The sequence below is a fragment of the Protopterus annectens genome, chromosome 13.part0 (assembly GCF_019279795.1).
Source record: "Protopterus annectens isolate FY-2018-M chromosome 13.part0, PAN1.0, whole genome shotgun sequence".
NCBI classification, from domain to species: domain Eukaryota; kingdom Metazoa; phylum Chordata; order Ceratodontiformes; family Protopteridae; genus Protopterus; species Protopterus annectens.
In genome coordinates this window covers 682,084,749-682,107,804 of record NC_056747.1, presented here as the reverse complement: position 1 = coordinate 682,107,804, position 23,056 = coordinate 682,084,749, and the positions used below count along the sequence as shown (strand labels likewise).

The 23,056-nt window shown below is 40.4% G+C and overlaps 1 protein-coding gene across 1 annotated transcript in view; it reads right to left on the bottom strand.

Annotated features, from left to right (window-relative positions):
* LOC122787950 (2-(3-amino-3-carboxypropyl)histidine synthase subunit 1-like) overlaps positions 1-23,056 on the bottom strand; it is a 375,313-nt gene that overhangs the window by 349,470 nt on the left and 2,787 nt on the right. The window contains exon 2 of the mRNA XM_044054877.1: positions 8,850-9,002. Within this exon, the coding sequence (XP_043910812.1) occupies positions 8,850-9,002 (153 nt within the window). The remainder of the gene's footprint in view (positions 1-8,849; positions 9,003-23,056) is intronic.

The window sequence follows — 23,056 nt, the reverse complement described above, 5'->3', positions numbered from 1 at the left end:
CCAAAGCAGGTGATTGCAGTCCTTACTGCATGTGGGTAGAAATATGTACATGCACATAAAAGATACAAGATGCCCTGGTGACACAATTGCTCATGTCATCCATGAAAAGGTGGAGGTGAAGGCCTCATTATAACCACCATGAGATCCAGGCAATGACAAAAAAACTTCCACAGCTGCCCACAAGACAGCCTATCTTGTTGGCTATTGCTGCTGTGCTGGGATATTTATTATGGGGGAATAAATGGGCTGAAGACCACTGGGGTTGCATCAATGGATGCTTTTTTTTTTCCCTTCATGCCCAACATACAATAAAACATGCTATGGTCTGAGACTAAAGTGAAAGTACAAGTATAAAGACACAGATGCTTGCATATCCACAATTTGGCTACTGCTTCCTTTTCTATTTAGGGATAAAAGGTCTTTCAAACGTTACAGGTCTCAGAGCATATGCAATCTGTCTTGATGTGCAATTTATGCTTGTGTTGAAACAGCACCTAGTACCACACCTACTGGACCTGCAGCTACAACATGCAGAGTTTCTTTTCAGAACTAAAATTTAATAAGATGGATGCGTGTCATTCTTGACTACAGGTGACTTGATGGGTTTCCCTTTAGTTGTTATTTACATTTAGTTATTTCCTTATATTGCTGAACTAGGTTTGCAGCCTGACTTGCAACATGTGGCAAAATAGTTCCTCTTGACACAGGAATAATATGGCATGTACTTCTGCAGAGTTATTCCCACATTTTCTAAACAATAGGCTTTTGCAGTCTAACTGTGCCAGTAGCAAGTCTTCTAATTTTGCCAGTAACAACTGTGAATAATCACCCATCTGCATGTACCTCAAACCAACAGTTTTTTCTATACAACCTCTTGGATATAACTCCCTGTTCAAAATACTTATGTCTCCTCTACTTACACGCTTTCTTATCTTTCCCAGTAGTGTCTCTCCTTTCACATTACACCTCGCAATCACCTTTGCACTTCTCTTAGTAATCTAAAGAACAAATGGTTTTGTAAAACCCTAACTAATCTATTGTCATTGTTTATTTGCACACACACACACACACACACACACACACACACACACACACACACACACACACACACACACACACACACACACTAAAAATATCTGGAATATTTGTATTTTCATGAACTTTCTCCCTGGGCTTCTACTGAAAAATGGGTCTTTGCCTAGTCAGACTTTCCCAGTAAACAAAAACAAACAAATAATTTGATTAAAAGGGTTACTTGTGTGAATGTGTAAAACTGTCCAATTTGCTAATCCATCCATTCACCCTCCCCCCATTTTTGCACATTGGATCAGGGTATTACATCAACAGTGACCATCATCCACAGCCAATACTCACACTACCTGGTGGCTAGCCTAGTCACAATTGTTCTTGCATACCACACACACAAGCTCACACCTATGGCCAGTGTCCAATCAACCCATCATTGAAAACCCTTGGCCTGTCTTTCAGACATCAAATCGTATCAGGTTTTCTAGGTCTAATACATGTAGACTGCATCATTAGCTTCCTGTACTGCTCTCTTGGGCCTACAAATTTCTGGCTAAACAATAATCTGTGTCTTTGAGAAATGAGTCACTTCTCTGTTAACATCAAGACATACACTGCTTTAAATGCAGAGATATCATACATACTGCGGACTCATTGAGCTGTGAAGAGTTTCCCAGATCCGTCTACTGTTACATATTTATCAAAACAATACACCCAATGTTTTCTACTCTGGACCAAGTACAGTCTTTGCATTACCCAAAATCATGAGGCCAGAGCAGGTTGCTGCACCGATATTTTAACAGAAACGATTTAAAAACGGTTACGTTTTAAAACAATATTTCTCTCAGACTGGCATTTTACACTAAGGGTACAATACAAATTTGCTTGGCTGTGCTTGAGCGATACACTGCTGCAATCTAATAACAGACTATTTTAAGTAACTGGTCAGCCGGAGTAGTTACACTAACATTTCCTGTTTACGTAGCCTGATTTAATTGTATGTGCTCTAAGCAGCAGTAATTTCTTTTTGATTTGAGCAATTGAAAATGTTACAAACAAAACAAAAAATCGACAACAGTTACCTTTTCCAGATAAATTTCATTAAAGGACTTGTACCGCTCTTCTGAAATTACATTTCTTAGTTTTCTACACCACTGCAGTACATTTTATGGTGTATGGACACACTAGGAAAAATAACATTCTGTAGGAAACATTAAAATGCAGTAGAGCCCCACACTACATTATATAACACTCTCTCTAGGTGGTGGTACTTTACACATGGCAAAAAAATAAGTGAAACAGAATTACAGATTGACAGTTGTTTTAATTTAAGACAGGATTGCTGAATTTAAACAGTCAGTATTAGCTGTTATACTTCACATAGTTGCTAACATACTGGCTTCAAGATTCAGTGGAAAACGGTGCTACTGTTAAAGTTAACAATCTCGCTAAGAGCTTAAAAAAAAAAATTCAAGGGAATACTGTAGGCCAATCAACATTCAGGATTTATGATGCAGGACCTGGATCAAGCTGCAGTGAGCCCTACTTGAAATCGACTGCAGGTTAGCTGAACCAAAAGCCAAGGAACACTTCAAGGAAGTCTTGGAGGGGCCCTGTGGCTGTTCTCAGTGGCTGAAGTGTATTACTACACTTAAGTCTTGAGCAGGGGCTTCAGTATGCATCGGAGATGGACTGGAAAACTCACATTACACAAAGTAATAGTTTTTTTTAAATACAACAAAACATTTGGTCTGGGAACATCACTGCCAATTAAGTGTCCCAGACAATCTTATTGGAAGCAAAGGGAGGAAATGAAGTGAGGAACAGAAGAACATATAAACATATTAAATAGCAGACACTGACAAACGCAGAAGTTTAAAAGACATTTTTTGAAAAAGTAAAGGGAAAAGCAAGATCATAAAAAAAAAAAAAAAAAAAAAAAAAATAGAAACAAGGATAGTGATTTAACGCGTACTTCACATTATTAGGACTCTGAAATTTACGCAGATTATTTTGATTATTACTAAAATGTTGGAGTAATGAGTTGAGAAGAAATAGGGGTTACAGGTCACAAAGAATGAGAATAATATTAGAAGAGAACATAATAAAGTACAGGGATTATAGCATACAGGAAATAATTCCAAGTATGTAGGCTGTCTCATTTAATTTACCTTTTAAGTACTGAACTAATGAGTAGTGCGACTGATAAATACTGCTGTAAGATTTTAGTTTTAAGGGATACAATCTATTCTTTATTCCTAAAAAATTTAAGGACTAGTATTTTTTTAATCTTTAAATATAGTTAATAAAAGCCAAGACTATTAATTGCACTTTTTTTAGGAATATGAAGTGCCCCCCCCCGACTGGTTTTCTTTTACATAATGCGCTGTGTGATTTTTAATAGCCACATGAACAACCAGTGGAAGAGAGTGGACATTAACACCACCACCCTCTCAGTAGCAATTCTGTCACCGACAGAATAAGAATCAAGTCATAGCTCTCAACCTTTCACTTCCAGACTCTGTGACAAATGCATATGTCATCAAGGACAATTTAGCAGAATTTTTAAAATATTAGTGCTATTACATTATGGCAGCGACACAATAAGACAATGTGAATTACCTTGCTTTTCCTGAAGTAAAAGAAGTCTGTATCTCTAATTATTGTCATTATTATTATAATCCACCACCTTTTCTCCCAACGAGGAGCAGAGCAAAATTGTAAGTCAAAATAAGGGAGGACTCTGAAAATAAAGGACAGTTGAGAAGTATGGCAAGTGTCTATTACATAGGACCTATAGCCTTCTGATTTTTGCCATGGAAGACAAGCATGCAGACAGCTGTCAATGACATTGACCATTTATGAAAAGATGACACTAATGCACATATAAAGAAATGTGCTGCCTGTTGACTCACACTTTGCTTGTATCAACTAGTGACACTGATACTATATGGAAATAATATAACACTAACGCATACAAACGTACAAGTAGGCTGAAAGATAAAGATCGCTGGTCTGCTAAGCCTTGAAAGCTGTTCATAGGATCATAAGTTGTTAGGCTAACAGCCCTACAGCCTTTTTAAGCCTAGCCATTCATGCCCCAATTTTACCTAATTATTAATGCCAAAGGACTAGAACTGCTTTGGTATATGCCTGTGTCTTAGGGCATCTACAAGCTGCCTCCATCCATAAGGGACACCGGTAACAAAGCAGGGGTGAATTTGCGACTTCCCACCCACTAATCCAAATTGTATATAAACAGGCTGTTACAGTTACCCCATATGCAAATAACCTGATTCCCAACCATTTTTCACCCTCTCCTCATATATCGCAGATATTAACCGCCTCCCCATGAGCTATATACATTACAACCTGTGACTCTTTGGCTCCTCTAGCTGAAACCTCTGCAGTTTCTGCCACTGCTACCAATCTCGCCATACTTTGGCATGCAATAGAGTGTTACTAACTCCACCAATTTCTGTCAAATCATGACGGCTGCCTGACTCACTGGGCTTGTCACAGCTTTCTGCTTATAGATTAGGCAGCAATCTTCAATGAGCAACTGGATCCTTGCAGGAAATATTCTTAAGCTTTATAGTGGATGATTATGAAGCAGTGCAATACAGTACAGAAATAATTACTGCAATATTCTTGATGGTTTATGGGAGGTCCACTTTTTGGTGGGTGAACTCTGCTTACTTGTGAGGTTTTCTTTCTCATTGCTGCAGCCATTTCATCTCTCAGAAACTTGTTTCCTTCAATTCCTTCAACATAATTTTACTGTTTCCTACACTTTAGCATTGGACCATTTACTTTATTGCCAATACTGTTACGTTTATCAGACATCTATCATATGGAATGGGAGAAATTATTTTGGCTCACTCTGGACATGCAAAGAGTACATTTTTCCTGAGCCCTTTTTCTACTGTCAGATTTTGTTAAAAATTGCATTCTGAGCATCTGTTATCCTACGGAGTTAAAATAAGGTTTATCTATGCTTATTACCTCATTACAAAGTCAGCAGAAGACATTTTCCTTCTGAACTTCTAATTTTATATTTTATCTCCATTATTGAAGCTTTTAGCCATAGTTCTTCTGTTACCTTTTTATACAAGCTTGTACCAGCTGCTCTTTTGTGTATTAGCAGACAGAATCTTTTCTTTTTTCCCCACCAAACACCATTTACAATTGCTGGACTTCTTTAAACGCAGGTAGTTTTAGCTTCGCCTTTAAATTTAAACTTCACTGTAGGCACTGGATATTTTTTTTCTTACATCACGAGCCTCTTCTATACTTCAGACTGCCTTCTTGATCAGTAAGATAGTTGGGGCAACCTTGTCTCCCTAGTTTGCAGGTGGCTGAGGGTGATCACCAAACACTATCAGAAGCAGAAAGGAAGGCTTATTTTTTGCTGTACTGGGAATTAGTGCCTCGATACACTAGGATTAGTTATTGGCTGAAATGTTTAGTCCTCTAAGAGAAAAGGGAAATTTTTCTATCTGTATAAAAACAGGGCTTGGCTGGGGCGGTCACGGTGGTGCAGCGGTTAGTGTTGCCGCCTCACAGCAAGAGGTTCTCCGGTTCGATCCTCGGCTGGGGTGCCTTCTGTGCAGAATCTGCATGTCCTCCCTGTGGTCGCGTGGGTTTCCTCCGGGCGCTCCGGTTTCCTCCCACATCCACATCCCAAAGACATGCAGTACGTGGACTGGACACACTAAATTGGCCCTAGGTGTGAGTGTGTGCCTTCTGTGGAAGGTTGGGTGCTGGGCTGGCAACTAGACACTGTAAAACTCCACTGCCAATCATGAGTGGACAGTGATCCACTGTAGCAACCCCTAACCAGGAAAAGCCGAAAAAAGAAGATAAAAAGAGGCCTTGGCTACTCCCTGTTTCAAATGGGTGCCATTCTCAAATGTTAACCGCATACCTTTTTGGGTAGCTCTCTCAAGGTAGTTTCTTGCACCAATTCCTCCAGCAGGTTTCATATTAGTTTTCCTACTTTTTTACAGTGTGATGTTCCCCCTTTCAAAATTATATGTGGGACAGGTTTATCTTACCAATCGTATGCTGACTACGTTCAGGTTCCAGCTTTTCTTCTCTAAAGAATCTGTACTGAACTTTACCATGTCCAAAAACTGCTTAATGTCTTAATAACCAGATGATGGACAGTCAACTTGGGCTTAACACAAAAAAGACAGAGCCTTTAATGATGCATGCCATTGTAGGATCTTTGCATCTTCCTTCTCTTTCCCCCTTAAAAATTTAGAGTGGAAAGCAACTAGAATTTACCTCCCAAGTCAATGATAGAAGAGTAATTCTTCCTAATAGTCTGACACTTAAGGACCATGTGTCAGCCACTGTTAAAACTTCTTGCTTTCATTTGAAGGGTCTCTCTCATATCCAGAGCCTTAGTCTACCTTTAACCTCGGCTGTAGTGATCCATGTATTACTACTGTATTACTACTGTCCAGAATGGACTACCACAATGTTCTTTTCCTTCACCTGTGGAATAAAGATCTGAAATGGCTGCAGAGGATTAAGAATTGAGCAGAATTATTATTAAGCAGGAATTCACATTTCTGGCATATTATGCCCACCTTGAGTAATGTGCAGAGGCTGGTGTATAACTTATGTTTCACTTATGTACCTGGTCCTACAAAACTTATGTCTTCTTTATGACCCACTATGTCTCTCTGGTCATCAGGTGAGGGGACTGCTGACTGCTCCTTGGTCCTTTTTGCAACATTAGGCAGGGCATCCTTTGCCCACCCTTCTTAGTTCTCTGGAATTATGTACCTTCCCTGTCTGAGGCATGCAGTACTGAGGCAGCCTTCAGGAGACCCTTGAAGTCCCAACTGTTTTAGAAGACTTTTTAAACACTAAATGGGGTGGGGGGGTCTATTTATAATTTCACTACATTTTATAAAATGTTTATTTTTCTCCATCTCCTACTCATTCTGTGCATTTTATAAACTTTTTAGAAGTTATGTATTTCTTTTAAGTTTTGTACAGTAGTTCATTATAAGCATTTTAATAATACAATCTTCTGTGAAACAAATAATTAAATCTGCATTAAAATACCTCTTGTAAATGTGACTCATGTCACCTCCTGTCCATTAATTTTCCATCATTTTTTTCTATGAATAACCAGGGCAAAGGCATTAAATATACCATCCACAAAATGATCCCTTCCCATTTCAGTGATGAGCCAGTCAGTCACTTAGGTTATATGACTGGCAAAAATTCTGCTTTGTGAACATTTGCTGCTCTCTGTACATAAACAAGCACCCATCATGCGTGACATTGAATGTACTTATTTGTAACTTTCTATATAATGTACCTTTTATATCTTTGTATCTAAACTGTATAATGCATCTTGGAGCTTTTCTCCCCGGGCCTCCACTGAAAATGGGTCATTTGGGCCCAGTGGACTTCCTCGGTAATCAAACTGGAAATAAAAATAAATAAATAAAAGCTTACATTCTACCTCTCACTATATCTTTTTCATAACTTTTTCGAGCAAATTGTCAGTCACTTAACACAATGATTATAAAATGCTTACAAGTTTCACAACACAGAATGACTTCCTCACTACTGTAGACACGCAATAGTCAAAGGCTAGACTATTGTCTATGGATGTCCCCAAGTCCCTGACTACTGGGTCAACTCTTAGGTGTGTGCTGCCAATAAGACAGTTACCAGGGGTGTATGTCTTTCAGAAGGATACTATCGTGCATTTCACATTTAAGTTTAGTCCTTGGCTCTAGCACCAGTTGTTTGTCTGTGTCAGCCCTTGACTTCAGATAAGTAAATGGCAAAAAAGGAGAGGTTTCAGGACCAATCCCTGAGGGACTCCAGTTGTGATTGGCCTCTTTGTAGAGGTGGACTCCCCCCCCCCCCCCCCCAAAAAAAAGGGCCTTTTAAAATAAAGTTCTGGAAATGTATATTTCTTATGTTTAATCAACTTTGTTTCCTTGTAACAGGAACTTGTACAGATTTGAACCCTCAAACCAGGAGACATACATATCTAACATTTTTCACAGCCAACACAGGATTAAGAAAAAAACAGTAATTTAATTCTTTCCTTTACATATCTAGTTATATCTTGTCAGTCTGTCTTTCGGCTTTTCCCGGTTAGGGGTCTCCACAGTGGAACTCCTGTCCGCTAATGATTGGCAGTGAATTTTTACTGTGTTGAGTTGCCAGCCCAGCATCCAACCTTCAAAGAAGGCACACCCACACATGCTCGCACCTACCTGCATGTCCTTAAATTCACTCGACCACGGGGAGGACATGCAAACTCCGCACAGAAGGTGCTCCAGCTGAGAAACGAACTGGAGAACCTCTTGCTGTGAGGCGACAACGCTAACCGCTGCACCACCGCAGTCTATCTAGTTATACCTTGTCAGTACATCCATAAAGCCAAGGCTCAACTCGCGAAGACCGAGTTTGCTAGTGGTTTGTATCCCCCCTTCCCAAATATTTGCTGTCATCTCATCCATCTATATATAAAAAAAGAGACATGCATTCTGCACGTCATTACCTCTCACATCAGTTATCACTCCTTCCAGTTTATTCTTATTTACTGTAAGAGAAAAACTGGCTTGCCAAGGGAAATGAAAAAAGGAAAAAAAAAAAAAATCACCACTTCTGATGGAAGTTGCAACAGTGTCTTTTACATTCATTTTATTGTACCTAACTTAACACCACTTGTTAGAAAAGCATACTCCTAAAGTGCAGCATCCCTCTAACTGTGCTGAATTACCAGCAATAAAAGAAAGCAAAACTCTGCAGCATAACCCAGATTTTTTTTTAATCCTTACCTCGTTTTGCTTGTGTTTGTTTGATTCTCCATATAGTTTTGTGAATCTCAAAATTGTAGTTGCTTGGCAGAACTTTTATAGCCTCCTGAAGTTCTACATTCTTTAAAATGTCATCTGGAATTTGACTGGCTACTCTCCTCTGGTGGTCCCGAGCTGTTAGAAACAAAATACACAAATAAAGACATGAGGCAAAAAGGATGAACCAAATTACTAAATGCTTCTGATGTAAGGAGTACTGAAGGACTACGAGGAAATGATGTGCTGTAACCTCAAGTGATACTTCTCTCTCTTCCTGTGACGTGCAATCCAACTACAAAAACTGCAGTCAAAAACGTAATAGTGCCCATAACTCTTACTCTGCAAATGTGTGCTGCGGCTAAGATGGAAGCTGGGTCCTATTCAAGTTCCTGGTACCAGACATTGAAAAATCCTATCCTCTGACACTAAGCATATATGATATGAAAAACAAATGGTCTTTCATAGAAGAGATAACTTGCTTAATGGAATTTGAAATCCATTTATAACAACCACTTACAAAAAACTACCCCAACAACTACAAATTGCTCTGGAATAAGGCATGGTGCAAGTGTATCTTCCATTACCATTAATATTAAAAAAAAAAAAAAAAAAAAAGCAGAAGGAAAATATGAAATACTCTTGTAAGGAAGGTAGTAAATGGGGAGGTGTCTGCAAGCAAGACATCCAAACTGTAATACAGATATAAAAGATCAATGAAAGTGATTAGAATGAAAATAATCAACTAAATATAGCAGAATAACAGCCAAGGACAGAACCAAAAGTATAAACAAAAGGTTCCAGTCTGGGAAGCTGGTTAGTTGTACTGGCTCTTAGCTCAAAATCCCTTAAACAAATCAGAATTACGCCACTCCTTCAATTTTCATATACAGCTTGGAAAAAAAAAAGTTCAACATCAGGAAAAAATGTTTATTTCATACAGAATCCACTTCTAAACAATGTCCCTCTGAACAAATCATCTCGGGTCTCCTTGTGTCCTAATGGATACTTATGCCCAATAATTTTTCCTGGTTACATTAAAAGTGATTGAGGGTGAAAATCTGCTACTGCAAAATGCAACTTGCTGGATAAACTGGCTCACAAATAAGACCCAAGAAATTAGGGTGGGTGGCTCTCCCTCCTCCCAAAAAAGGTCACTAAGTGTACCCAAAGGTTCAATCCTTGGGCCACTCCTGTTGGCATTACGTCTCAGACATCAAAGCAAATGTTAAGGGTTTACAGATTGCCAGGTCTGCAAACTTGGTGCAATCATTAACTCCCTAGAAAACACTGAAATCCTCAAAGAAGGCCTTTCCCAAACAAATGGCTGATGTCAATGCCATTGATTAAAACTAAGCGACAAGCAATGTACAGTTGTATCCTCTGGCAAGCATGACTTTCCTTGTACGAATCACATTGACAACACACTCCTAAAAGTTAAGCCGGTAGTCAGATATCTGGGAACCTATGTAGACAATAAATTGCCCTTTGATCACCATGTATCTATTGTTGCAAGTAAATCCTTATTCACTGCACAGCTTATATCTAAAGGTATGGGCATTTAGAATCAAGGATGTAATCATTTCACAGTATCTGGCTCTCAGGAGGCCAATCATCAATTACAATGTCCCATTCAGTAAATACTCATCCAAACACATCACAAATGGAGCAACCACAATCCTTTCTCACTAAAAAGAACATGAGTCAATCTAAAAACTATGAAGACTATCTCAAAGCATCATCCCTCTTCTCAGTATCACACAGGCTACTAAGAGGTGGCCTCTAGCTTCATGTCTAGAACCTTGGCAGACAATATCATGTCAAAACTATTAAACATTTACATGTCCAGTGGTACTGTGCTCACCCTCTCCAGGAATCTCAATTGCTTTTGTAACATTTATTTTATTTTACATTTGTTGACTGGGCTAGTCTGGCTTGATACATGTCCATTTTCAGCAGAGGCCTGAGGAGAAAAGCTCCACTATATACTAGTACATAATAATGATAAAAATAAACAAAAAAGCACAATAAGATAGAAATTATAAGCATGTAAAGAACTGTTCCCAAGTAGCAAAGTAACAGTGCAAAAGTAATATATAAAAACTAAACATAGAGTGAGGGTTTCTATTACAAAATCTTTGGAAGAGTAATTAAAGAAGAAATAAAGCAGTAACTCACACAAGACTCTATTCAACTATTTACAGTATTAATAATTTTGATAAACATTTTGTGTCAGGGCACTAGTTTTAAGAAACAGATTTCGTCAGCTGGGTGATTTAGATACAAGGTGAGATGACAGGTTGCAGTAATATAAAGAGAAGTAAATTTATGGGAAAAGTAATATCCAAGTGGATGGTAGGTGAAGTACAGAGGAGGGGTAAAGGTAGTGATAGGGACATGAGGAAGAGTAGTGGAAAGAGCTGAAAAGAGAGATGGAAGCTGAGATCAGTCAGGATTTGAGCAAGGGCATAGCCAGTGAGTTTTAGAACATGTTGGAAGGTTAGGTATGTATTAGAGAGAATACTTGTTCTATGGAACCATCAACAACTCGACACATAGCAAAGTACTTCTCTTACTTACTCTAATCAAATGAAATTTGGATAAATTGGATGGGAAATCATAAACCTATTCCTGGTTTAGCACCCATGTCCCCCATGGATAGGGTTCACAAAAAAATATCTTAATATACCCTTGATCTGCCCGTCTCTGGGTTATTCATATAAGGGATAACATCTACCATGGAATACAAGGCTAGGTTTTCTTACGATCCTCGCACAGAAATAGCCTAGTAAGTACTTATGAACCTAGAATAGGTAGACGTTTTGTATACTGTCAGCCTCCTACTTCTCAAACCTTTCCTTCATAAACTGGAGTTCAGGCTCAAACACACACAACTATGAAGTACTTACTGTGGGCACCGTATCAGAGGTTTTGAGACAACAGTGGGAATCCAGAAACTCAGAAGCCTAGCCTTACATTCCCCTGGTAGGTTTTAACCCTTATACGGACAACTGAGGTTCTCAGGGTAAAGTCAGGAAAGCATTCAGTTACAGTGACAAACTGGTCAAGACAATGAGGAAAGTACATCATTGTGAATTAAATATAAAAAGAAAATAAACTTCTGATCAAGAAACTAATAAAATATTTTTCATCCTATCTTGAGTTACTCTGTAGTATTTATTTTATTTTATTTTACATTTGTTAACCGGGAGAGTCGGACTGGACGCAGGTCCATTTTCAGCGGAGGCCCGGGGAGAAAAGCTCCAAGTTAGTTAATTTACAAGTTGGTTAAATAATTTTGTACAGATGTAATAAGCATCAATAGAGGTTAATGTCAAAGTTACAAGCTGTCAGTGTGATTCTATGCAGCAAATAGTCATACACAGTTAAATATCACATGATACATAGGTTACATAAAAATGATTGCTAGATTCTTAGTCTACACAATAGGTCATATGTAGGCAGTCATACAAAAAGTAATGTATATATTTTTTTACCTAGTAAGGAGAGCATCAAAAGAGCAGGAGTTTACTAGGAAAAAGTTCTAGAGCTGGTTGTTTAATTGTTAGGATATAATTTGAGAGCTAGATAATCTTAAATTTGGAGGTTACAGTTTATTAGGATTCAGTTTTGTAAGGAAGAATTCTTCATTCATATGGGCAGTAGAGGTTGATTCTACAAGGAACTTTACAGAGCTTTGTAGGATTAAATATATATTGGTGGAGATCTTAATGACTTGCCATGGTCTGGATTAACCTGGGGAGTAGCATGAGCATAGTCAATTATTAGAGTAGTGTTTTTTTTAGACGGTGCTTCAATTGTTTTGGAGAGGTCGTGGCGGTTATGTGGTTTGGAAGTGTATTCCAGGCCTGGGCTATTGTGCAGGCATATAGGGATTTACCTGCTTCATTTTTGTGTTTGACTACCCTTTTATTAGATTTTGGTTGCTAGATCTTAGTTCTCTAGTGGTTCTGTAAGGCTCAATAATGCTCTGATGTTCTGGAAAATTATCTGGTAGGTGGTAGAGCTTTTGTGCGGTTTAGATTTGATTTAGTAGTAATACATTGGGCAGCTCTAGCCAATTGAGCTGTTTTAGGGATATACAATGATGGGACCTATGTGAGGTTTCAGTGGCAAATTTGGCAATCTTGTAACAAGATTCCATTTTGTTTAGGTCTTTTTGACTTAGATTGGTTAATATGGGGGAGGCATATAGTAGGATGGATAGCAGGTGGGTTCCAGCAGTAGTAGTTTTAGTATGTGTGGTCATGAATTGTTTGTTTCTATAGAGTAGGCCTAGTTTCTTGTTCACTTTTTTTATGGTTTGTGCTATATGGGTATCAAATTTTACTTGGTGATCGATTTCTACACCTAGTAGTTTTGTATGAGGAGTTGGTGTGATTTGAATATTACTTTTAGAGTTTATTGTTAATGTTTCTTTTGAGGGATGGGATCTTCCGGGATTAAACGGAAGCAGTTTAGTTTTGTTGGGATTGAGAATAAGTTTGATATTGGCAAACCATGTTTCAGCTAGAGTGAAGTTTGATTGGGTCAGGGTTTGTAGTTCTTTAATGTTTGGGGCGGCACATGTAATGGTGGTATCATCTGCGTATTGCACTACTGAGGCAGTGGGTAGGGCTGAAGAGATCTCATTAGTGAAAAGAGAGAATAGTAGAGGGCCTAGGATAGATCCTTGAGGGACTCCTATGGAAACTGGCAGTAGGGTGGACAGTTTGTCTTGCCATAGTACTGCTTGATGTCGGTCTGATAAGTAACTGTGAAATCAACTTATTGCAGCAGAGCAAAGGTTAGACAAGGTTTGGAGTAACATATTATGGTTCACCATGTCAAAGGCCTTTGATAGGTCTAAGAAGATGGAAGATACAAATAAGCCTTTGTTCCTATGCTGGTGAACTGTGTTGGTATAGGAAAGGAGAGCAGTAGCGGTGCTGTGGGAGGGTCTAAAGCCATGTTGGGTTTTGGATAGTAGATTTTTTTTTGGAGGTAATATATTAGTTGGGAATGGACAACTCTTTCCAGTATATTGGATGGAGGGGATAGGATAGCAATTGGGCGGTAATTGGTCAGTTCTAGGGAAGAGCCGCCTTTATGAAGTGGAATGAAATGTGAAGTTTTCCATAAGGTGGGTACTTTATGTTCAGATAGAGATCTGTTTATGAGGACAGATACAGGATAGGATATGGCCTCTGCAGATATCTGAAGGAAATCTGCAGGTAATTTGTCAGCGGCCAGGATAGTTGGTTTAAGTTACTGAAGGAGTTTTGAGATTGTCTTGGTTGGGACTGGTTGTAGGGAGAAGGTAGTAGTCTGTGTTTCCTTATTGGTTGGGACTGGTTGTAGGGAGAAGGTAGTAGTCTGTGTTTCCTTATTGTGGAGTGGGGTGAGTAGTTGTGTTAGTGTGTTTGGTTGGGCGTTTGCTAGTTTTAGTATGGTTTCTGTGAAGAAATTGTTGAATTGTGTGGGGATATTGATATCATTATTTGGGAGCACAGGGGTAGGGGTGGAGGCTTTTCCTGGGTATAGTATTTTATTTATGCTGGACCAAAATTTTTGTGGATTATGTACATATTTGTTTTGAGTGTTTAGATAGTAGTTAGTTTTGTCGGCTTTAATCTGTCTTTTAGCTTTATTATGAAGTTCTAAATAATTTTGCCTTAGTTTAGGGGATTTATCTTTTTGAAACAGTATCCAGCTTGTATCCCTTTCTTTCATTGTGTTTTTAGTTTCCTCCGTGAGCCATGGGACATGGTTGTTTTTTATCCTTACTGTTCTAGAGGGTATATGGTAGTTTAAGATATCTAGAAAGGTGTTATTAAAATATTGTACAGCATCGTCGAGGGGTAGTTGTTTAAAGGGGGTCCAGTTGCAGCACTGTAGTGATCTACCAAAGGCAGTGGCCTTGAAATTCTTTGTGTTGCGTATCATTGTAAGGATGGGCTGGTAGATGTGTTGGTTAGATCTATTCCTAATTAGATAGGTTGGCTGGTGATCACTTAGACTGTCTGGGATACACTCTGACTGTTGTATAAGGGAGGGATGGGATAACAGAATCCAGTCTAAGATGGATTGACATTTAGTTGCTTTGTCAATTTTGGTGGGGTTGGATATTATTTGGGCAAATCTGTGGATGTTGACGTGGGTAGTGGGGTTGTGGTTAGAGCATTTTAGCCAGTCTATGTTAAAGTCCCCTAGTACTATTGTTTCAAGGGGAAGGGAGTTTGAGGTCCAATTAAGTAGGTTTTCTGTTGTATTTATGTTATTGCCTGGAGGGAGGTAGGCTCCTGCAATTACTATTTGTTAGTGACTGTTTAGTTTGAGTTTTGCCAGGATTAGCTCTATATGCTTAACTTCTTGGGTATCACAGTCAAACTGTTCCAGGGTGAGATGGTTTTGAAATAAGATAGCTACCCCATCCACCTTTCTTTTCTACCCTATCCTTTCTTATTATATTATAGCCTGGGGCTATGACTTCATTATTGCTATGTTCAGGTTTAAGCCAGATTTCTGTTAATATGACCATGTCTGGTTTATATACGGCTAGTAGGGCATGAAGGTCCTGGATTTTGTTTAGTATACTTCTTATGTTTATGTTTAGGAAAAGGAGGGCTGAGGCGGATCTGTTGTAGATAGGGTTAACTAAGTTTGGGTTAGTGGTCATAGTATGAGTGGGTCCAGGGTTGGGATGTATGTCACCACAGCAGGTCAGTATGAGTAGGAGGTGTAGACAGAGTTTAATTAATTTGTGCAGTATTTTGTTTTGTTTGTGGGAGGTGAGTGGCTTAGTTTTTGGTGTTAGTTTGTTATGACTGTATGCGAGTATCTTGCAGGTATTAATATTGGTTGGTGTGATTGTAAAACATTTTAAGTGATTGTGGTAAGGTATGGTTGTAGTCTGCCATGGAGATGGATTGTTGACTTGTAGTTGGCAGTGGTAGGAAGAGAGGATGGAGAGAAGGAGTAGGGTGAGAATAATGGTTGGATGGAGTAGTAGTGTTAGTAGGTTCTTTTGTGATTTGGGCATCTTTATTTTTATGCAGAGAGTTGTTCAGACATAGCTAATACGTGGGTATTGGTGGAGGGTGGTGCAGTGAGTATGTAAGGGTGTGGTGTAAGTGGATATGTAGTAGTTGACTGATTTGGGAGTGTATAGTTTGTTAGTGGGTGTGGTGTTTTCAGTTTCAATTAGGTTGTTAGGTTAAGTGGGTGGTGAGGTAATTACTGGTGGGTGTGGTGCTTAGGTATAAGTTACAGTGACCTAGGGATGGGTGGGAAAGGGGGTACAGTAAAGGAGAGGAGTGAGCCAGAGCATTAGCGAGGGTGAATGGAGCGGGGCTGTACTGGGTTGGAAGAGGCCCAATATTCACAGAAACAATCAGTGTAAGTTGTTGAAGATGGAGGAGACCTACAGCTTCACTGATTTCTTTTATGCACAAATCTCTGAAGGGGAATTAGACAGCTCTAGGGCTAAGAGCTAACAGGCAGAGGTCTGTGAAGAGGGTTAGTGCTAGGTATATTTGCACTCCTGTTTAGGTGGATATTGAGTCTTAGAGCTGGTAACAGGATACAGGAGGGAAAGTGTAGCTACTGGGCTGGGAGTAGGGCTAGAGAGGTGAGTGGGGGTGTTGTTTTGGGAGAGTGGTGGTGGTGGTGGTGGGCTAGGGTTATGGGAGAGATGGTCCTGCTAAGAGAAGAGACCATTGTGAGGATGGGGTAAAAAGGGGACTGAAAGGGGTTAGTCTAGTAGCGATTGGTAAGTGGACATAGGGGGACAGAGAGAGATACTTTTAAGTTAGTTTAAGCTAGTGAGATGGGGTTGGTGGGACACTGGAAGGTTGTAGTGGCTAAGATAGTTGGGGCTCCCAGGGCTGTGACTAAGCGGACCAGGTACCCTCAACAGATTATTACAAAGTAGGCTAAGTAGGACTAGGTAGAGGATATATATATATATATATATATATATATATATATAAAACACATACGTTCTTTAGTTAAACTGGGACTGTTGTTGGTGAGGTTTCCACTGAAGATGCAACACGCAAGGGAGTTGTGGTCTTTCCAAGTGGGTTAGGATTTGAAGAAACCTTAAAGTTTTGGTGCCATGGACCTGAAGGATTACTATGAAGAAAATAGAACAATTGTAAGATACATTTATAGCAGCTGAAGTGGCAAGAAAGGAGGAGGAGGTGAGATAAGGATAGGAAGGGAGATATAACCTGTAAGAGGGAGGTGGGAAAAAAAGGATTAGGGGTATATTTAGAGTGTTAGGTAAAGGACTAAATTAATTTAGGTAGAGCAGTGAAGAGACGTTAATATGAGGGAGTACAGAATAATATAGGAGAGAAGATAAGCAGCTAGCAAAGGATTCAATACAGTTCTTACACAGAAGTATGCACCGTAATTGATGTTTGTAAGCTCTAAGATAGTTAATAGCCACAAATCAAGGACATACATCTAATGCAAACAAATTTCATATAAATCACTTTACAAATATGCACTGGTATAGCTCTATATGAAACAGGAGAGTACAGTCACAGCACAGCAAAGCAAACACCTTTCAACTGATAATAGCTTATGCTTAATGTATTACTACACAAAGATAAGGGATACAGACTAATCATTGTACTCAGTCAACTAATCTAACTAAGATCTACTAATCTGGTCATGCTGTTTAGGTACAAACGGAGTTTGTAATAGACCTAAAAAGTGTTACATCAGGTAGCATTTGAAAGAACAACATACATCTAATATAGTAACACAGCAATATTCATTTGAGTACAATTAACATCTTTAAATGTGAGTTAAATCACTTTGACCAATGGTACAATCACAATAGAGAGCTGTGTCTAGTTTGCATTTGGTCTATAGATTAGTACAGGAGCATCCAGCTGAGTAAAACACCAGCCATAGGTTCATACTAGGCTATCTGCCCTAGGGCATTTATAAGTCTAGCCAGAGTGTGTCTGGCTTTCGCCACCCATTTTAAATTAATTTTGCTATGCCCTTTTTCGAGGTTAGTATACTGTGCCTCTGTCTAACAGTGACACAGAAATAATACCCGGGGTAAACCTATGATCTCCCATCCACTCATCAAGATTCCTCTTGAAGAGAGTCAATGAGGGACTCTGCCTAACCTGGACTGGCATTTTATTCCAAAGTGAAGGGAGCCTCTGGGTTATGAATCTGTCCCTCCAGCATGTCCTATTTATTTCAGTGCTGAGGTTCAAGTCTCTCGAGCACGTAGCTCGATGGGATTTGGATTTTCTGAGGTGCAGCATGTCCATTAATTCCAGGTTGGACATGGCTTTATACATCAGGCACAGATCACCTCTGAGCAGGCGGTATGCCACTGAGTAGAGCTGGAGTTTCTTTAACCGGGCAGCATATGGCATCTGTTTGAGCCCTTTGATCCTCTTGAAGTACTTTTGGGGTCTTTCCAGTTGCTGCAGGTGTCTGGTAAGGTACATCCCAAAAGGGGCATTGTACTCAATTATGGGCCTGATGAGGGATGAGTAAAGTGGCACAATGACCTCCCCTGATCTAGATGTGAATCCTTTCATGATTAGGTGGGCTATATAAAATGTTTTTCTAACCACTTTGGCCATGTGGTTGTCAAATGAGAGATTGCTATCAACCTGGATCCCCAGGTCCCTAATTACTTCTTCTGTACTTAACGGATACCACCTATGTGGTAATTTGTGGGCACTTTGTTTTTGCCAAAGGTGATGACTATACACTTTTTGGCGTTTAGCTTGAGGCCATGGCTCTGGCACCAGTTGTCTGTTTCTATGAGGCCCTTTTGGAGGATGCTTGTGTCTGCTGGAGAGTCGATTATGGCGCCCAGTTTGCAGTCATCTGCGAACTTGGTCAGCCACAGTCCTTCCGTGTTGGCCTGTACCTCCGAGAAATATATACCGAATAGGAGAGGTCCCAGGACTGAGCCTTGTAGGACGCCACTTTAACTGGTTTGGAGTCTGACATGGCTCCAGCAATTCTAATCACGTGGGTTCTGTCCTTGAGCCAGTTTGCAACCCATCTAGTGACATAGGGGTTTATATTTAAGCTGGTGAGCTTATCTATAATGCCCGAGTGGGGTACTGTATCGAAGGCTTTTGCGAGGTCCAGGTAGGCTGTGTGGACCACCTTCCCCTCGTCAATGGCCTTGGTGACTGTTTCAAAGAAATCGACCAGGTTTAAGAGGCAGGATCTGCCCTTAAAGCCGAACTGGGTAGGATCCAGTGTCTGTAGGTCCCCAATATCTTTATTTATGAGGTCCAGGATGATCCTTTCCATAGCTTTGCAGATCAAGCTAGTCAGGCTTATGGGGCGATAGTTTCCAGGATCCGTTGTGGCACCACCTTTGTGGAGAGGGACCACTGTTGCTGTACGCCACTCCTTGGGTACATATCCTGTAGTAAGGCTGAGATTGAACAGTAGTTTTATGTTTGGGTTTAGCTCTTCTTCGAGTTCATGTAGGACGCAGCCCGAGACACCGTCTGGTCCCATTGATGCTGTGTTTTTTGCTTTGGAGAGGGCGGCTCTTACCTGAGCATCTGAGATGTCAGGGGGGCAGCACTCTGCTGGGATAGATATTTGCCCTTTTGGTGGGGGGGGGATTTGCACTGAACCGGTCAGCTAGGATGTTGGCAATGTCTGTGGGTTTGGTGTATTTTTTGTCATTTTGCACCAATTCTGAGCATATCTGGGAATTCCCACCCAGGTTCCTAACATAACTAAAGAAAGCCTTGTGATTATCCTTAGTGTCCTGTGCAATTTTTCTCTTGAAGCTGGCCTTAGACGATTTTATGAGTGCTCTTAGTTTTTTGCTAATACTGATCAGAAATGCCTTCCCTTTTTGGGATTTTGCTCTATCATGTAGTAGCTTCCTCCTTCTATTGTATAGTTTGTTTATGGCTGGGGTCCACCAGACAAGACGTCTGCCTTTGGAGGATTGGGTCTTGGGTTTATCTGGGATTGCATGATCCATGCATTCCTGAAGGTGTTCATAGAATGCGTTTATAAAGGATTCTGCGGTCTGGGCCATATTTTCCACAGGCCCGGGGGCTTTGAAGGATTCCACCTCAATTTTGAGGAGTGTGAAATTTGCTTTAGAGAAGTTTTTCACTGTGGTTTTCTGGGCAGGGGGTGGGGTCGGGATGTGAATATCCAGTGAGATTAGTTTATGGTCTGATCTTACCAGTGAGGGATACACTTCTGGTCTGGAGCAGAGTCCCCATGTTGGTGATGATCAGGTCCAGTATGTTTTCCCCTCTTGTGGGAGTGGTAACAAGTTGTTCCATAGCATTTGAGTTTATAAATTCTAGGAACCTTTGGGCTAGGGTGTTGGAGCTAGAGTAATGCTCCCAGTCTATGTTTGGGTAGTTGGAAGTCGCCCAATATAATGGTGTTTGGAGAGACCTTCATATTTTCCAGTGTTCTCAGGAAGGCCGAGTGGGGTTCCTGGGTTTGGGAGGGTGGTCTGTAGCAGGCTATAAACTGGAAGGCAGTTTTACCCACTGTTAGTTGCATATGGATAGTCTCTGATGCTTCGTGCTGTGCCACCAACCTGGAGGTGTGGGTATCTTTGACGAATATGGATACTCCCCCTCCTTTTGTGGCTCGGTCCAAGTTTTGGGGCCGAAAAGCATGGTATGAGGTATAACCTTGTAGTGCTTGGGTGCTCTCGGGAGCCTTGAACCAGGTTTCTGTTACTGCACAGATATCGATGTTCTCCATGATAAGGAGAGTTTTGAGTGCGTGCATCTTGAGGTTTAGACTTCTGGCATTGAGTAGCATTACTCTTAGTTTCTTATCCCTTGTGATACCTATGGCGGTGGGTTTGTCTTTTGAGCCTTGCCTAAAAAAGGCACTATGGGGGTAGCAAGAGCCTTTGCCAATATCCGAAAGCCCAGGGGTGACAGGTGCAAGCCGTCCCTAGCGAAGCATCGTGGCTTGTCGAGCATGTCATCCCATGCTGACAGGCATTGGATCCCCTTTGAATGATACCAATACGTAAGCCAATTGTTGAAATTGATCATCTTGTCTTCATATTGTGGCATCATTCTTGGTGAGGGTAAGATGCTACTCAAGGTCAGGGTCATACCGGCCTGGGCTACATGCTCAGGGAGCTATAAAGCATTAGTATAAAGCACGTGGTCAAGAACTACGTGAAAGCACTCATAGTGGGATATATTACTCATTTTAGCACAGGTAGTAACACATGCAGCCAGTACGGTGGATAGTAAGATAAATACAGTAAGATAGCAGGTTTATAACACACATTTAACTGGCCTATGGCTTATGTGTGTGTCTTAATTCCAAGATGAGAATGCTAAATGTATTACAAAGCACTTATTAAAGAATGCGCTATGAAGCTGGACAAGGAACACCCATTATTCTAGCCCAGTACCTATAGTGTGCTTTAAACCTTAGCACGAGTACGCTATATACTGCCAGACACTGAACCGGGAGTTCTGTATGGAGAAACACAATAAGATACAACAGCTGCATCTAAAAGGCTATTTCCAACCCATACAAGTCTTTTAGCGGTTATCTACCTTTGTGCAAGAAGGCTATTTCTCCGCGATATGCCTGCATAGTAGAGTAAGAGGGGAGAACAGAGCTTATAAGCGTCGCTATTGGTATACTTGTAATAGGAATGCTCCGATTGGTAGCATGCATCTAATTTCCTTAACACAGTAAATTTAATAACTACTTTTTAACAAAATGTCTATTATCATTACTTAAACACTTGTAAAGTAGAGTAGAAGGAGAGAATAGTGTGTCGCTTTGACACAGTTGTGCTTTAGAATGCTCTCCTTAGTGAATGCTTCTAACTTCAGCATTAGTAGTAGAAGCTTAAATACACCACAGTAGCGAGAGTAACTCCTCACAGTAACACCAATTAAAATGTAAAACACAGGCCTAGAAAACTTTCATGGGTAAACGAGGCAGCGTATTGGTAAAGCCTTAAATAATAATACACCTGGTGTGTCGAGAGTTGTATGTTAGGCAAAAGCAAAATGTTGGTGACTAGAGAAAGTACATCCACATAGTACCAAATGCAATCGCACTGTAAAGTAACTCAAAGTAATGCAACGCTAGTGTAAGATGCAGCCACTCTATAAACCTTAAACCAGTAGAGAATATACATTCATGTTGTATCAAATGCCTTCGCAGTATAAACAGATCAAATCAAGGCAACGCTAATGCAAGGTGCAGACACTATAACCTTAAAGCAATAAGATACTATAGCCTTTGACCATCAACTCATTAGCTTCACAGAACATGATGCTTATTCGTCATGAAGGACTTACCTGGTCAGCACTAACACACTACTGCATTGGAGGATTAGAGGATGAGGAATGAGCCTGGAGGCTAAGTGTCCCTTTTATCAGGCCCAATGCATCATGGGAGTGCAGGGATGATGTAGGAGGTCAGGTGATAGGGGTAATTTGTGTTCAGCTGACTAGGTGGCGCTGTACTGGGTTGGAAGAGGCCCAATATTCACAGAAAATCAGTGTAAGTTGTTGAAGATGGAGGAGACCTACAGCTTCACTGATTTCTTTTATGCACAAATCTCTGAAGGGGAATTAGACAGCCCCAGGGCTAAGAGCTAACAGGCACAGATCTGTGAAGAGGGTTAGTGCTAGGTATATTTGCACTCCTGTTTAGGTGGATATAGAGCCTTAGAGCTGGTAACAGGATACAGGAGGGAACGTGTAGCTACTGTGCTGTGTAGGGCTAGAGAGGTGAGTGGGGGTGTTGTTTTGGGAGAGTGGTGGTGATGGTGGTGGGCTAGGGTTATGGGAGAGATGGTCCTGCTAAGAGAAGAGACCAGTGTGAGGATGGGGTAAAAAAGGGGACAGAGGGGGTTTAGTCTAGTAGCGATTGGTAAGTGGACATAGGGTGATAGAGAGAGATACTTTTAAGTGGAGGTAGGTACAGTGAGGGACAGAGAGAGTGATTGAGCTAGTGAGATGGGGTTGGTGGGACACTGGAAGGTTGTAGTGGTTGTTAATATAGTTGGGGCTCCCAGGGCTGTGACTAAGCTGACCAGGTACCCTCAACAGATTATTACAAAGTAGGCTAAGTAGATGATATATATAACACATACGTTCTTTAGTTAAACTGGGACTGTTGTTGGCGAGGTTTCCACTGAAGATGCAACACAC